Source organism: Musca vetustissima, unplaced genomic scaffold (genome assembly GCF_032173495.1).
Source record: "Musca vetustissima isolate MV318-11 ecotype Yass unplaced genomic scaffold, APGP_CSIRO_Mvet_v1 utg2694, whole genome shotgun sequence".
Lineage (NCBI taxonomy): Eukaryota > Metazoa > Arthropoda > Insecta > Diptera > Muscidae > Musca > Musca vetustissima.
In genome coordinates this window covers 23,180-41,205 of record NW_026884399.1, presented here as the reverse complement: position 1 = coordinate 41,205, position 18,026 = coordinate 23,180, and the positions used below count along the sequence as shown (strand labels likewise).

The 18,026-nt window shown below is 32.8% G+C and overlaps 1 protein-coding gene across 1 annotated transcript; it reads right to left on the bottom strand.

The window, feature by feature from the left end:
* Positions 1 to 1,294: 1,294 nt before the first annotated feature.
* Positions 1,295 to 7,330, bottom strand: LOC133331384 (tetraspanin-9). The gene is made up of 5 exons (XM_061539780.1): positions 7,255 to 7,330; positions 1,941 to 2,150; positions 1,711 to 1,875; positions 1,443 to 1,640; positions 1,295 to 1,375 (listed from the first exon to the last, which is right to left on the bottom strand). Exons 1-5 carry the CDS (start codon positions 7,312 to 7,314, stop codon positions 1,295 to 1,297), a joined length of 714 nt encoding a protein of 237 aa, XP_061395764.1. The 5' UTR covers positions 7,315 to 7,330.
* Between the last annotated feature and the right edge of the window lie 10,696 nt (positions 7,331 to 18,026).

Below are 18,026 nucleotides of genomic sequence, written 5' to 3'. Positions count from 1 at the left end.
GGGATTAGATCTTTATGGAATAGATACATGACATAAAGGAAGAATAGCAGCTATGATATTAGCAAAATAGCTCAAAATTTGAAAGAATGTTGAAAATTATTACCAACTATCCACTTTTTTGGGTAGCCCACATATAAAGGTAACCCCAAAATATGCGGGTCTTGAGGATTTTGGACAAGTTTTTTCAATAAAATTGACTGTAATTTGGTATGTTGTGTTCTAATTGCGTACCAAATTTCCCCGCCTAAAATATCGATATTTGTCCAATTTTTTTACGTAGCCCCCCATATAACGGTACCTCTAAATTTATGGTTTTACATTTTTGCGCACGGTATCTTCATGAATTTTTTTGCTGAAATATTCTCTGGTATTTTTTAAAAGAATCTAAAAAATGGGTGACGTACGGGATGATAGATACCAAGCAACGGCTCTGATTAGCTTTAACATGACAAAGCCGATGCTTATCTTGGTCCCTCTTTCATCTCAATTGTGGACACTGAGCTCCCGCGGTGTCACCTGAGGTAACTACTTTCATCATCCGTTGAAATAGTGAGCTGATTTGTACCACGAGTTCACCCGAAAGAACTACAAAAATGGGTTGAGGCGTTTTCCTACACTCGGAAAACCCCTCCTACAATCAAAAAGCAACGAAAAAAATAGTCACCTCCCCATAACTTGGAGGGCTGGTAGTTAAGGAAAAATACTGGCTACAGAATTTACATCAGTCTGTCTCAATTTCGTAAAAAATTGACAATAATGCAGTAATTTTAACAGACATACAATAGAACATTGATAGAAGAGTGACTTCCACCAATAGTCAGTAAATTCACGCAAAGATTGTCCTTCATTGCGTAATTTTTGGATAGTTCCACGTTTTTCAGCACCAATTTTCTTTTGTATTGGGACTTATCTCGATTTTTAATTCGAAGAAAATAAAAAACCATTTCAAATGCATTTAATGCAATTTACAATTTACGCACGTTTGCTTTGTAAAATTGACGTGGAGTACGAATAAATTTTCGGGTAGCAAATGGTTGCCAAATGGTTGGTTTGTATTCTTAATTTAAACATGAATTTTGAATTAAAAAAAAACTTATTTCGATTATATGATTACGCAATTGATCTCAGGTAATTCTCAAAACGACTCTTTCAATTTTCTATGTTCTTCAGTAATTTTGAGTTATAATACAACATCCCATTTATTACAGATCTCTATATTATCAGTTATAAAAAATATTTTTGTTAAAATAATACAACAATTCTTAATTATATATAAATATTAATAACTATTTCATTATATCCATGTTAAATTCGATCGACGGCTTTCGTTTTTCAAATTGCTGAAAAGTAGCCAACCGAAGACTGCAGCTGCAATCTGAAGAAAACAAACAAATAATTATAATTAAAATGGATTTGGAATTCACAATTTCAAATCGCCTTACCTCAGTCATAATAAGTAGACAATTGACAATATTGAATGTTAACATTTTTTGAGACAAATATTTGTTGAATTGGTCTTCACAACCCACTGTAAAGTAACTGTCCGCGTTGGTGCAATGTTCTTCTTCACAACAACTTTTCGGAATAGCATGTTGGATGGCAGCATAGTCGGCGGTACCGTTCACACCACAACAATGCAGCTGAAATAAAAACAATAGAAAATTGTTTAAAATTGCCATACCACCCATGATTTTGTTTTATTTATTTTACCCATTTCTCGTAGTAGGCCAATGCACCAGGTTCTTTTTGCTCTTCGACCCACAAATCTTCGAAACCCTTTTTCACAGATCCAGCCAATCCGTCACGCGTACCCTGAGATGCCATACTGGACAATAGCAATTGGATCAAAATCATGGCACACAATATGACAATAAACTTTAAAATATTTAAATGCAAATATCAGTGAAGGGTTCGTTTTGTTTTAAAGTTTCCTTACTTACGATCAGAAGTCTTCGTTTTGCTTCATGTATCGCCGCCAAACAACCAAATATGGAAATGAGTATAATGGCAACACCCAATGCGACAATTAATCCACCTGCCAGATTTTCACCGATATCCACAGTGGTCTCCTCGCCATACACCACCGTTTTGTTTTGCGATGCATTCACCAGTACAAATATTCCAAATCCGAATAGAATTATGCCAAGAACCTAAAAAAATAATAATTAAATTGTCAAGAAGAGAATATAGTGATGGAAAATGAAAATAAGTGGTAGATGAAAGAACAAATTGAACAGGTGATGTATTTCCTAAACAGTAGTTAGAATTGTCATAAATTTTTACTTTTGCATAACAATATGAAATCAGAAAAATTGCCCCAGCAAAGCAAATACACCACTTTATAAAATATCTGCCAACAAATTTTCTATCGGATTAAGATCCGGTGGTTGCGCTGTAGCATTACGTCAATCCTTTCGGAAACCATTCCTGAACCCACAAAACTGGTAAGACATTGAACCAAATTTAAGAGAACACAAAACAAAATTGCGTCAAACTTTTTACTCGAAAGATTTGTCCAAGTAGTAATGGTAAACAGGAATGCCAACTTCTGATTGACTGTTATGTTGATTTTAAAGTATTGCCATCTAATTTTGGCATATTTACTAGATTTGCGTTCCTGAACTTTTGAAATTATTTCGTACTCTGAGAGCGATTTTGAAATGTATCCCTTTTACTGGCTTTGCTGTTTAAAAAGTACTGGAACAGACCATATATTGACAAAAATATGAAATTTTTAATTAGACCTCATGTCATTTGTAAACCGTGACTCACAATGTTATAAAATCTACTCATGCAAAACTTAAACTCTCCAGATTTGAAATATATATCGTTTTATCGCCTCTACCTAAAATTGACTTTTTGCCTAAAAATTGGTTTCATGTCCCATAGTGAGACGTCGCAATTTTGCACCATTTTCTTAAAATCGGACAAAAAATATATAGGATATATTTATTTTATTGACCAAAAATGTTGATATATGACTTCCTTCGTAAAATGTGAATATATTACAATAATCGCGAAAATGTGCAACTTTTTCGTATGAAAAAATAATAAAAAAAAAACAGTAAGGAAAGTAGTAAAGTCGGACTGGGCCGATTATATGATACCCTTCACCACTTTGGGTATCCTAACAATTGCATGTCTATGTTCCATCTTCTCCAACCTTTCCTAACTTTAATTTCATTGGAGCAGATTTAGAGCCGTCTGCGTAACATGGGGAAAATTTTTGGAAAACGATTTATAGCAAAATTGATACACGCTATTCGGTACGCCGCGTTGTTAAAAATATAATCTATATGTGGGAGCTATATCTAAATCTGAACTGATTTTCACGAAAATTAACACACATCTTTCTAGACTTAATTCAGTACGCTATGCCAAATTTTGTGCAAATCAAAGGATATATATAGGGACCTTGGTGCACCATTTACATAAAATCGGACGAAATAATATATGGGAGATATGTCGAAATCTAAACTGATTTTCCCGAAACTCACCACTTATCATTTTAGAGTCAACTTAGTACGCTTAGCCAAATTTTGTCCAAATTGATGCATATAAAGGGACTTTGGTGCACTATTTACCTAAAATCGGACGAAAATATATATGGGAGCTATATCTAAATCTGAACCGATTTTCACAAAATTTAACACACATATTTTTCTAGACTTAATTCAGTACGCTATGCCAAATTTCGGGCAAATCGATGTATATATAGAGACTTTGGTACACCATTTACCTTAAATCGGACGAAAATATATATGGGAGCTATATCCAAATCTGAACCGATTTTCACGGAACTTAACACACATCATTCTAGACCTAATTCAGTACGCTATGCTAAATTTCGTGCAAATCGAATGATATATAAGGACTTTGGTACACCATTTACCTTAAATCGGACGAAAATATATATGGGAGCTATATCCAAATCTGAACCGATTTTCAGGAAATTTGACACACATCATTCTAGACCTAATTGATTACGCTGTACCAAATTTCGTGCAAATCGAAAGATATATAGGGGCTTTGGAGCACCATTTACATTAAATCGGACGAAAATATGTATGAGAGCTATATCTAAATCTGAACCGATTTTTCCCAATTTCAATAGGGTTTGTCCTTGGGCTGAATTTCATCCAATTCGGATTATAAATGCGACCTGTACTTTGTTTACTATTTAACATCGGCATATAGACGGAGGGACGGACATGCATAAATCGACTCAGAAAGTGATTCTATGCATATTCTCAAAAGAAACCATGTGTCTATCTCGTTTCCTTTTGTCTGTTACAAACATATGTACAAAGACATAATACCCTGTACTACACAATGGTGAAGGGTATAAATAGGAGATTACGTCATTATTTGCATTATATGAATGGCATGTATCCACCTAAAAATTAATTTAAACAAGTGAAAAAGCGTTAAGTTCGGCCGGGCCGAACTGGCAGATAATTGAAATGAATATATAGGTGACATACCAATAAGTGAACCTATACCGATAATTCTACATATGATGGCTATGCCTAATTAGTGACCGACATATGCCAATTTTTCCTTTCCTTCACGAGGTATAATTATATAGGGGAGATGCTTGTCGTCAATTTTAAGTTTTTTATCACGATTTCCTTAGAAAGCGGAATGATTACAACCGAATTCCAATTTTTAGAATTCCATAATTTGTAGGGTAAAACTGACTATTTCGAGTAACGACTATACCCTGTAATATGGTAGAATACCCCTACACACGGAACTAATCAATAAACTATTTTAATATAAGGAGGGGATTATATGGGAGCTACCCCTAAAAAGGCGAATATTAATAATTTTTGGTAGGAAGATTTGTTACCATATGCGACTACAAAATACCAAATTACAGCGAATTCGGTTGAAATCAAGAACCCCAAAATTGTGGGTGTCTTATATAATTGCTACCCGAAAAAATTGGCCTATATTTAAAATTTTTAGTGAAGAAATTTGGTACCCATTAATAACCCATTGTATCAAATTTCAGCGAATTCGGTTTAGAAACGCGCTTAAACCCCCCAAAATACCACAAATTGGAGGTATATAGGGGCTACCAGAAAAAGTGCCCCGTATTTATAATTTGTAGTGCAGACATTTGGTACCCAAAAAGAACCCAAACGTACCAATTTTCAGCGAATTTGGTTGAAAAACGCGTTCAAGAACCCGTAAGAAGATAACGTGATTAGAACAGACGGACGGGCATGGCTAGATTCTCTTAGAATTTCATCCTTATAAAGAATATATATATATATACTTTGGAGGGTCGGAAATGAATATGAATGATGGAATGACAAAATTAATATACCCTCTACCCTAAGGTGGAGGGTATAAAAATATCTACATAATCTAAACATCGTGATGAATCAAATGATATCAAAATCACACAAGACTGTGTAGCGGTTTGTAAATTACAGCGACAACAAAACAAGATATTGAGGAAAATTATTTGTTTTTGGTTCGAAGAAAAATTGTCATCATATTTATTTATCTTTCAATTTTATACAAGAAAATTCGGAAAAAATGTTAGGGTTATTGTTTTTTTATATCCAAATTTCACCGAAAAATTTACAAAAATTCAAAATTCCCTTTTTACGGGTTAACGAAATCCCACTGGGTTAACGAAATCCGTTTAAATTTAAACGTACTATAAGAATTCACCTTGCGGATTATAGCAAGACACTTCCGATAAATTTTGGGGTTCTATAAATAGGAATAATTCTTAAAAAAAATTATATTTTGATACATACATTTTAAATTGCCCCTAAATCGCGCAATCCTCAAAATCATTTGACTGCTAAGATGTACTACATGTTGCTTTGAAGTACCCAGAACCTCGTAAAACCGAAAAATCATTATGCTTTTAACGCGCATCCGATTTCGGTGTACACCCAAAAAAAAAAAATACATCAATCTATACCTATTTCAATGTGGTCCATTAAGAGCCATGGATGACCCAGCTCACAACATTTTGGAGATAAATTGGGTACATCTCTCCTTCGGCTGAAGTTTTTAAAGTTATGTATATTTGTATATTTTAAATAATCCTCAGAAAATTCAATTAACCCCGCTATATTTCTAAAATATTTCTTGCCAAATTTCGGGTTTTTGGAAGGCCAGTTCCTGCCGTTCTAGTAGATGGATTTTCATTCGAAACCTTACAGATCGCTGGTACCCATGTAATTCAGTTGACAGATCGAGAAAAAGACAGATCAATTAACCCAAAACTATTCACTTCTTTTCATATATTTAAGTAATTCCCGAGTTAGAAAGGTGTGAACCTCTGCTTCAGCTATGTTAAAAAATATTGTCTCTCGTTACCTTTCGCTTGTTACAAACATATGCACAAATGCCTTGTACCCTGTAGCACAGTGTGGTAAAAGATATAAAAATCTGACTGGAAAAATATGTTTTTTTTTTTATAAAATTGATGGCACAAATGTTTACCTTTGAATAAATAGTACTGTGAAGCTGTGCATATTACTTACACAAAATATATAATAATCATATATTTAAAGGTTTGGAAATTCGTGACATGTCATTGAAACTGGAAGAAAATCAAAAACACCCAAAATCGTGCTTCAAAATCTCAAGATAATTTATGTCATATCACGGAATGCTGTTAAAATGTCTTCTTTCCAAATTTGGTAGCTCACAATTACTATATATGGTATTGGAATTTATAATCAAAATATTCTATGAATATAAAAATATCAGTTGTGGTTTTTTACAAAACTTTAACGAAGAGTTCTTGAAACTGAATTTTAAAGAATGTTCGTTATGACCATTTAAATAAAAAAGTGATTGATCTATTTTACGGTCACAACCATCTAAAAATACCTTTGTATAATAAATATATATAAATATATAATATTTAAACCCAAGATGGTCAAAATTCTGTTAAAAATGTTTAAGGGAAAATAACAGCTGGTATTATTCTACGTGCTTTAACTAATTTAATATTTTTTAAACATAGAAAACATCTAAAGTAGTGCAAAAACCACAACTTGAAAAAATTGCGGGAAACTATTCGTTTTTTTAATAGGCTACCCATCTTATTAAACCAACTCCAATATTCCAACACTGTCCAACACATTTCAGTTATCATTCTACAAATAAAATAAATTTCAGATGCATCCACAGTGAATATTTTTATTTAATGAATAATGCAGTGAATGAGCGACGACGATGGATGGTGATTATCGATGGATGATTCACAAAACTCACAGCAAAAATAAAATTTAGCAGCAGCAGGATATGCTTCAGTGTTGGTGTTTCGAAACCCATGGCGGAGATTTTTTTATAATTTGTTTCGCTTTCTCTGTTACTCGTGATTTCTTATTTATTTGTGTTTTTTGAGTTTAGCATAATTAAAAACGGATCACTAATTGTTTATCATTCGTACCGTGGCACTGAAAATAAAACGATCAAAACATAAACAAAAAAAATAAATAGAATATGACGTAAGATATGCATTCATTTCTAGTTTTCAAAATTGTTTATATGCAAGAGAAAGTGGAATTTTTTTTTATTAACGTTGTTTTTGCATTTTACACTTTTTTATATTTCAATTTGCAAACTTTAGAATGACCACAGTTAATCACATAAACGCTATTGAAAATTAATTATCTACTTATTTAGAAATTACAAATATTTTTTTCTTGATAATAATCTCGTTACCGGAATCGGATATTCAAATGTCACAACAATATGAAACTGTTTCGTTTCGCGCACTATTTAAAACTAAAATCCAAAGATTTCATTCTATCTGCTGATGGTTTAGAACACCTACATCTTCTTAGCCGATTCATTTGGTTTCTCATTCGACATGATGCGCATTTGCAATAGAGTGTATTTAGACAAAAGATATAGAGAAGTAAATGACTCAGAATTGCAAACGACAAATTTAAATAATTCGACAAAAGTAAACTAAATGGGAATTGAATGAATACTATTGCGATGGCACGTTAATAAGTTTACGTGACGAAAACATCCTAATATCAATAATACAATAACGTCACTAAAATTGTCGTCGACGTAATTCTTTACATACATACATAAATATACGTACTCACACATTGCCAAATCTGGCCCAAAATACTTTTCTATTTTGGAAATAAAAAACAATATACAGTCGAAATCGTTTATAACGACGATCAATGGACCGGCGAGATCGGTCTCTATAAACGATGTGTCTTTATAAACAATATAAAATAAAGGACAGAACTTTATGTATAAATTATTGACTGAGGATGTCATAATTTTTAAAAAGCACGAATTTTGCCCTTGAATGGTCATATTGACTACAGGTTCGGCCCCAACTGTGCTTATTAAGGTCATGACATCATATATCTGGTGTGCAGGTCCTAATTCTGATTCCCGAAACGAATACATGGATGTTATACATCTATTACCTAGAATGAATAATTTGATTTGATTTGACTTCCAAAAATCCTAACGAAGTGAAAAAGCAATTACAATGTACATATCGGGGTAATGTCAAAAAATTGTTCGGTTCAGAACAATATTACAATACACAATCACATAGACGACCAAATCGAAAACGACATATCTGAAAATGGCATACAACATAATTTTTCCTCTCAATTTGTCAACATCCGACTCAAGTGTGCAGTATCAGACAACGTGTTCGAGTCGATGGTATATTGATCGAGCAAACTAATGAGATTTCTCGCAAATTTTTATACACTTAGCCTTGGGCTAATTGGCTAATAAGGGCAAAATGTGCTTCAAGATGTTGGTTTTAGACTCCATGCTTCTTTGGATGAAATCCGGTACAGTCAATATGAAATCGATTTACAGATGTCCATCCATTCGTCCGTCCGTCGGGCTAGTAAGCAAGTTAACCTCGAAGATAGTAACCAATTTCTTCCAAACGTTGCACAATTGAATATTTTAACCAAACCACTTTAATGTTTAAAGATGGGAATTATAGGTCCACTCCTTCTAGTACCTACCCACAAATGGTCAACATATTGAAAATTTGTTAATACAATATCAAGCGAATTGAATGCCGATTTGATGCAAACATTTTAAATCCTAAAACTTTTACCAAACCTTGAGCATGTCAGAAAATCTAGTCTATTCTATATAAAGCGAAAAGAAAATTCTGTGTAGTCTAAACATGACAGACCCTAATATTTATGATAAGTATATAGACTTAGTTTAATTATAGGTCCATCATGCTATATAGGTCAATCATCTCAAATCGACATAGAATGAAACCACTTCTCAGAGAATATGACTATGCTCTCATATTGTACCTCTCCCTTGTTCACAAATTTGAAAAAATTCGCTTAAAGCTTCAAAATACAAAATATGGGTCAAATATATCCCATTTGCAAGTAGTAGCAATTTAAAGACTCTGTCTTAAATAATACTATCTATATCGCTAAATCTGAATCAAATTGTATTGTGATCAAAAATATGTATATACTATCCAGTAAATTGGATATTCGATGAAACATTTAATGTACACTTCACCAATTGCTGGAGGATAAATGAGAAGAGTTTCAATGTATGTCAGAACATTTATTATAAGGTAAATAGGATTCGACCGCGCTCTACAATAATTTTCAGACTCTTCTACACTTGTTTTATATTTCAAAATAGCAAAAGAGTTTTTGTTTATATTTTTATACATATGTATATTCATTCTATATTTTATCTTTTGCAGCGGCTGCGGTCGGTGCTGTCGCAGCTTTCTCGACTGTGGTCAAAATTCTGCTTTGGAGAATTGCTAGTGATGTTGTTGTTGACGTGTGTGCTCGCTCCCCTGAATAGTCATTTCACTTGAATCGCGAGTGTCGTAAAAACGCTGACAGTGATCTTGGATCTATTCTAGATGCCTCCCACAACAATTCCGTAGCAACTTATTGATATTCTGCTATTGATGTTGTTGTTGTTATTTACTCGGTAAGTGGGCAAAGCTTTTGTTTTGTTTTTATTTTCTCTTTTGACTGGGCGACTGTAAAGTTTTCATATTTTTTAGTAGTTGTTTTGGCCATATTTTACTACAGCAAGTTCAACAATTTTGTGATATATGGCTATCTGTTTTAAACCCACTCGCCTAACATATAAACAATTATCAATACACTGCAAGAAAAATTTTAAAATATTGAACTTTATTTTAATTTTTATTTATTTTTTTAAGCCGGAAATAATTTTTATATAAAAAACTCTGGGCCTATAATCTAAACCACTATAATAAGCGGGACCTTTTCATGGGTACTAGTTCAAGATATGGGCCAATATTAAGAAGGTTGTGTTCTACCCTCTGAGAACTTAATATGAGAAGTTAAAGCTGCTTCGGCTGGATAATGAAGCTAGGTCCTTCAAAATACCGCAAATGGGTCGGTACCCTTAAATGGAGACTATTCCAAAGCATTGACCCATACATGTTTATATTCATTGAAATAAACAGAAATTTATCACAGGCAATCCAAAACCTGTTTTTATACCCTTCACCACACTGTGGTACTGGGTATTATGTCTTTGTTGTAACAGGCAAAAGGAAATGAGATAGACACAAATACCGCAAATGGGTCTGTAGATGTTAAATTGTAAACAAAACATTGATCGCATTTATATTCGATTTGGATAAAATTTGGCAAATTTATTTGGCATAGGCAATCCCATAGAAATTGGTTTTAATATATATTGTTCCACATTTCTTAATATAATGCAATAATATAGACTAATATATATTAAGATTTGCACGAAATGTACAGAGTATATAGGTCCAGAATTTATGTGTGCCAAGTTTCAAAGTTAAATTTCAGAAAAATAGGAAGCTGAAAGTCCAATGTAAATTAAACATAAATAACAAATGTTATTCTGTTCAAATTTGTGAAATTTGACACAGAGTACTGAATTAGGTCCAGAATGATGTGTGCCAAGTTTCGAGAAAATCGGTTCAGAATTATATATAACTACCATACATAGTTTCGTCTGATTTGAGGTAAATGGTGCACCAAAGTCCGTATATATCATTCGATTTGCATGAATGATGTGTGCTTAATTTCGAGAAAATCGGTTCATATTTAGATATAGCTCTCCTATATAGTTTCGTCCGATTTAAGGTAAATGGTGCACAAAGGCCCTCTATATCTTTCGATTTGAACGAAATTTGACACAGAGTACTGAATTAGGTCCAGAATGATGTATGCCAAGTTTCGAGAAAATCGGTTCAGATTTAGATATAGCTACCATATATAATTTCGTCCGATTTGAGGTAAATGGTGCACCAAAGTCCCTATATATCTTTCGATTTGCATGAATGATGTGTGCTAAGTTTCGAGAAAATCGGTTCAGATTTAGATATAGCTCCCATATATAGTTTCGTCCGATTTAAGGTAAATGGGGCACCAAAGTCCCTCTCTATCTTTCGATTTTCACGAAATTTGTCACAGAGTAATGAATTAGGTCCAGAATGATGTGCGCCCAGTTTCGAAAAAATCGGTTCAGATTTAGATATAGCTCCCATATATAGTTTCGTCCGATTTAAGGTAAATGGTGCACCAAAGTCCCTATATATCATTCGATTTTCACGAAATTTGGCATGTCGTACTGAATTAAGTCTAGAATGATGTCTGCTAAATTTCGGTTCAGATTTAGATATAGCTCCCCTTATATGGTTTCGCTCGACTTTAGGTAAATGGTGCACCAAAGTCCCTATATATCTTTCGATTTGCACGAGATTTGGCACAGCGTAATGAATTAGGCCTAGAATGATGTGTGTTAAGTTTACTGAAAATCGGTTCAGATTTAGATATAGCTCCTATATATGGTTTCGACCGATTTAGTGTAACTTTACTACTTTCCTTACTAGTTTAAATTACTGTTGCACACTACCCGCAATTAATGCAATAATATTTTTATAGACAAATATATATTATGTTTGACCTGGAATATATTTATACAACATATCTACTATGGATATCAGAAAAGAAAATAATGGTATATTTAATTGGTACATAATAAACCAAGGGATGCAGAGACGTGAATGGTTTACTGCCAATATAGTTGTGTGTTCATAATATAGCTTGAAATATTATGTTGTGGAAACTTTGGATGGGATAATACGTTTGCCTATTAGCGCCAGAATTGTTAACCCTTGTAAGGTGATCGATATAAGTGGGTAAGGATTAAACCAAAATGTGACTTTGGGAATTTCGAATGTAAATTGGTGTATAGAGTTTGGTGTAGTTTATAAAATTCGTACTTTAACTGTGCGAAATCTTATAAATGGAAATTAAATTATTATTTGGTGAACGAATAATTTTGAACTTAGAGTATTATGACAGAGATTATAACCTTGGTATCATAATTGGTACTTAATAAACGAAGGGATGCAGAGACTTGAAGGGTTTACTATTTGTTGTGTGTTCATAAATAATGCCAAATTTGGTGCTATTGGATTTGATAGAAGCAATATGCTTCGAATATGGAAAAAAAGTGTTACAGTTAAAGTTGGTGCGTTAGATTGCGACAGAAAATGACATTACGAATTTCGTATGAATATCACTGTTGGTGTAAAAATTCAGACCATTTTAGATAAATAGTACACTTATAAGAAACATTGATACAAGTCGACAGTTCTCTTTAAACAGTAATATTTGTATAAATTGCAAATATCATTGGTGCCTGTTGCGGACTCCGACTGCAGCGAAATGGTCTGACTCTGGCATCGACTCCGAAGCCTTGGTTACAATAAATCAGTAGTCAGATATCTTAAAGTGAAACATGTGTTAACAACACATGTAAATTACTTCCAATGAAAAAAATATTTTTTTGTAAAATGTAGTATTTAAAAATTTTGGCACAAACTGTATTTTCGTAAAAATAAGACACAGCTTTAGATAAATAGTATACTTATAATAAACATTGATACAAATCGACAGTTCTCTTTAAACTCCACAGCCTTGGTTACAATATATCAGTAGTCACATATCTTAAAGTGAGCCATATAATAAATACTATAAATAATGATTATGATTATTAAAATGACTAAATACGAACTTGACAAACATCACTTTGGACTTATTTCGCTTCAAACAAACAAAATTAAATCGGACTATTTATTTTTCCCATATATCTAATTCTGCCGGTAAGCCCGTCTTTAGACGGTTTGCAGGTCTATGTTAAGAGATTATGTTACTTTTGGTAGAAAGAACAGGCAGTGGAAATTTGCCAAATGATTAACATTTATTAACGCCAGGATCAGTATTAGAAATAGTGAATAAAAATTGGTCTGCTACAGGATTAATACATGCCATTCTAAACAAACATAGGATAAGTCTATATCTATACTAATAAAAAAGACTTACTGACTTAAGTATCAGAAAAGTACTACATTTGGTGCAATTTCGTGAAAGGATAGAGGTAAAATAGGGTAGGTCGAATCAAAGTTGAGAAGTAATCCGTATAAAAACTTGAAATTGGTTTTGCAAGTATATACATAAGTATGTATACGAAAAGTACTAACCAGTACTAAATGTGTGATGGAATCCTGAAATTTGAAATTACATCACAGTCGGAGTGTAGCATTAGAATTTTCAGTATTTTGGAGATTTTGATTATATTTTTTCGCCCAATTAGCTGTAATTTAGTATTTTGAGTTCTTAATAGGTCCCAAATCTCTCCACAAAAAATTATGAATATATGTCAATTTTTTTCGGATAGCCCCCATATAAGGGTACCCCTAATATTCGGTATTTTGGGGTTCTTGAGCGCATTTTTCAACCGAATTTTCTGCAATTTGGTATTTTGTAGTCGTAACAAATCTCCCTACCAAAAATTCCCATATAACCCCCTTTTTATATTAAAATAGTTATCTGATTTGTTCCTCGTTTTTAGTTTGGTTCTAGGACTCTGTTGTAATCATTTCACCTGCTGAGGATAGCGAGACAAAAAATTAGAACGTAAAGTACGATAATGAACTATAGCCGCATTTAGACCTAGCATCTGTGTGGAGGTTCCGGAAGAAATTATAAGGTGGGCAAAGTTTGGATGAAATCTAAATTTTCTGAAACGGATGGGGTATAGAACCAAAGTGTATACACCCTCATTCTGAAATTTGTATTATGGTTTACATAATACGTTTTTAAAAATGTCGGTATGGGTCCACTTTTTGGTATGTTCCCTATATTTTCATTTCTAGAATCTGTCAGTATATCTATGGTGGAGGGTATCCAAAGTTCGGCCCGGCTGAACTTTACGGTTTTCACTTGTTTTACTTTTCATTTAAACATTTTACTTTATGAGAACACACGCTTTTAAGAAACAGATTTCTTATATCCGATAATTGCACATAAGAAAAAACTCATATAAGAAAGAAATCTCTGGCCTTTTTCGAGTTTCTTATAACCGATATCTACTGTATTAAAACTACACAAATAATGAACCTAATTTAAAATGAATAATTTAAAATAAAATTGAAAATAGTTGAAAATTTTTTTTTTTTTTAATTTGATTGACATTGTATTGAAACTATTTTATGTGAGAATAAACAAAATAATTGAGAAGTGTAACATTGAATGTACACGCGATCATTGTAGGTACACGTTTTCACATAAAATTCACGTACATTTTGCGACAAATGCAAGAATGGAAAATCAGATGACATTCTGAATCGAATTGTGCTTGCCTTAGATTATTTCGGTTGAAAATAATAATAGTTCCCAAGGAACATGTTGTTCCTCAAAGTACCTAAAATGTTACTATGCTACGGGAAATATCAAATAAGGTGGTATCATGATAATAAGGTGGTATCATGTCTAATCGTTGATCAATAACTTTGAAATTATTAACACAACACCTCGCATATATCACAAAGTGGCCAATATTGCTAATTTTTAGTATACCAAAATTACAGCTTATTAAGATTTAAAACGTGCCCAAAACCCTTTAAGCATGGAAAAATGTGGGGACTATTCGGAAGCATGGGCGAATATAAAATTACAGCCAAATACCGAATAGTAAGGGATAGCGTTTTGAGGGCTACCCGGATACTTGGGCCAATTTTGATCATTTGAAGCAGTGCGACTTTCTGCTCAATGAGCGAACCACTATTGAACTTTTTCAATAGGAAATACTCTAGTATTTGTTGACCTCTAATCGGAGTAGTAACAATGAATGTAGAAATTTCAAAGTTCTATCTTAAATCGTTGAGGGTATAAAAAGCTTACTTAATATTGAGGTACCATTACGTGGAAGTCTATAAATATATTTGGAAACATTTAATAAAAACCGAAAGTCAAACTTATATGTCTATGCAAATTTATTTTCCACGAATTCATGTTCCACCGAAACATTAGAAGCCAAAAATAGCAACAAGTCTCACTCATAAACATTAAATTGCAGATATGGTGTACTTTAATGTCACTTTATGTGTGCTCTGATTAATTCCAAGGTATTACAAACGACCTGTACTCTCTACCTTATAGAGAAGGGCGTAAAAACAAATCTAAAATGCAGAAAACTATACGTCAAAAATTTTGCTAAGGCAAGACAACGTTTGCCGGGGTCAGCTAGTAAATAAATAAAATTCAGTCGCAAACTGAGCACAAAGGAAAAGATCGACCCTTTTGAGAAGTATATGTATGTACACGTTTTCCATTGAATGCACGCAAATTTTGGAACAAATGCAAGGGTGGAAAATCCACGGGAAATATCCAATCAGGTGGTATTATTTTATGGTGGTTGTATGCCTAATCGTTGGTCAATATCTTTGAACTTATAAATACAACGCCGCACATATATCCGATGTATCACTGTGAAAGATCAACTGGAAGGATAAAAAACTAACAAAAAAACAGAAATATTTAAAAAATAGCCAAGGCTAATATCTAATGTGAAGTTTTTACCAAAAACAATTATTATAACAATGAACCTCATGACTACAAAATGTGACTATACAATTACTTTTTATACCTTCTAATACTTAGAATCATTAAAACGGACGTGACATTTATATGAGGACTATGTTACATCTACCCGGATACTTGGGCCAATATCGATAATTGTGAGTAGTATGTATCCCTAATATTAAAATAGAAACAATTCTACTGAAAAACGTTTCAAAATATCGAATATTGGGGTACCGTTATAAAGGTGCAACGCTAAACAAAAATAACAACAAGACTCGCTCAAAAACATCAAAGTTTAGATATTCAGTATTTATACCCTACACAACTATGTTATGTTATGGACCAACCTTCACGAAATTTTGCATGTAGGATGGGTTCTGGCCAATGAAGACCCCTATTGTCGGTTAATATTTAAAGGAACGCGAATTTTACACTAAGAAGGGGATTGAGACAATGAATAAGCATGCCTGTTTTGATAAAGATCGGTCAATATTTAGCAGATCAAATGGGCCCTGACTTTTGTGTGAAAAATTACAAAATTTGTATTCATTGGCGTATATATTTACGCCTGAAGGACATAGACCCAAGAAGTTGACAGTAAGTCCAAGAGGTGTGGCTGACCTTTAAATTGATACCAATTATATTGTCGTAAGTACTCGGATGTGTGAGTTACCCTTGAATATTTACAGGTGCTTACGTATTGGTATATTATTTAGTAACCCATTACCACACTAAAGGGCGGAAATATAGAGCTGATCGCTTTGAAGTTTTACATGAGGTTCCAGTTATGGCCAGTTATGTTTTTTCGAGTCGATCTATAGGTCACAATTGATAGTCGAACATCATAACACAACCCACTGTAAAGGAAATCAGGACAAGTAATTAGAAGGCATGTACTGAATATTAGTAATATTTGTTGACCTCTAATCGGTCAAGAGGGTGCAACTATCGCGAAATATTGCCCAAGCTCAGAATGTAATACCACAGAAAGTTAGATTTTCGTGGAAGTTGTGTAGGGTATCATATAGTCGGCGACGTCCGACTATACTGCTCCGCTCTCTGGTTTAATCTGGTTTTATGTCAACTCTGATAAATACCATGGTAATATAAACAATCTGTACCCTTCATTATATGGTGGAGAGTATATAAACAAATGTTAACTGCCGAAAATTATACATCAATGATATAGCTTAGACAAGACAACTTTTCTGGGTAAGATAGTCTGTATATAAATCTTTATTCTAGGAACAATCTGGTGCCGTGTATCATATTACATCTAAGACGACTTTATACTCTGCACTATGAGAAGGACATTTATTATACCTGTAATCTTTGGGTCTTTTGTGTATGGCGAGCTATGCCTTGGTAAATTTTCTAGAGAGATCCGGTCCAAAAACGTCTTCAAACTCCCCAAAATACCGAAAATTTGGGGTATTTGAAAGGCATTCCAATATTTATAGTAGCAAGAAAATGTATTACCAAATAAACACTCAAAATACCTAATTTACGTTCCCATGTTATAAAAAATTAAAATTTTAACACGTTCAAGTGGTTTGAATTTTTTTATATATGTAACATATGAATGTAGTGACGTCAAACTTTGTTCATATTAAATCTGTGCAGGAAAAATAATTTTATGGCCATGGAAAAAATTCGGGACTCAAATATTAAAATTTTTTAATTTTTATAATTCATACATGTGGTTTTAAAATACCGTTTTGAATTATACTATTATTTAAATATATTATAACATGCTTGATATCTTGTATTTTATTTATTAACTAAAAAAAGATTTCCGATGTAAAACAAGTAATTCATCGAAAATACTTACTAATATTTTAAAAAGTCTTCTAATATAACATACTAAGTATATATACAATTATCAGAAGTTTAAATCTTAATTCTACATTATTTTAAATAATTATAACCTACATTGTTTAATGTTGTTAATCTTTACAAAATAAAGGGTGATTTTTAGCTATTATCTTTTTGGCAACATTTAAAATAAGATGTAGATAATATGACTAGAATAAACTAAATTCATATCTATGCGATAAATTACAAAAGTAAAGCTCAAAACAATGGAAACATTTCGAAATAAATACTTAA

What these genes read in the sequence shown, in the direction of transcription:
- LOC133331384 (XM_061539780.1), bottom strand. Translation starts at nt 7,314, where the DNA reads ATGGGTTTCGAAACACCAACACTGAAGCATATCCTGCTGCTGCTAAAT. An exon ending in TGCTAAATTTTATTTTTGCT is followed by an intron (nt 2,151 to 7,254) that starts GTGAGTTTTGTG and finishes TTATTTTTTTAG; the next exon opens with GTTCTTGGCATAATTCTATT. An exon ending in GTCTACTTATTATGACTGAG is followed by an intron (nt 1,376 to 1,442) that starts GTAAGGCGATTT and finishes TGTTTTCTTCAG; the next exon opens with ATTGCAGCTGCAGTCTTCGG.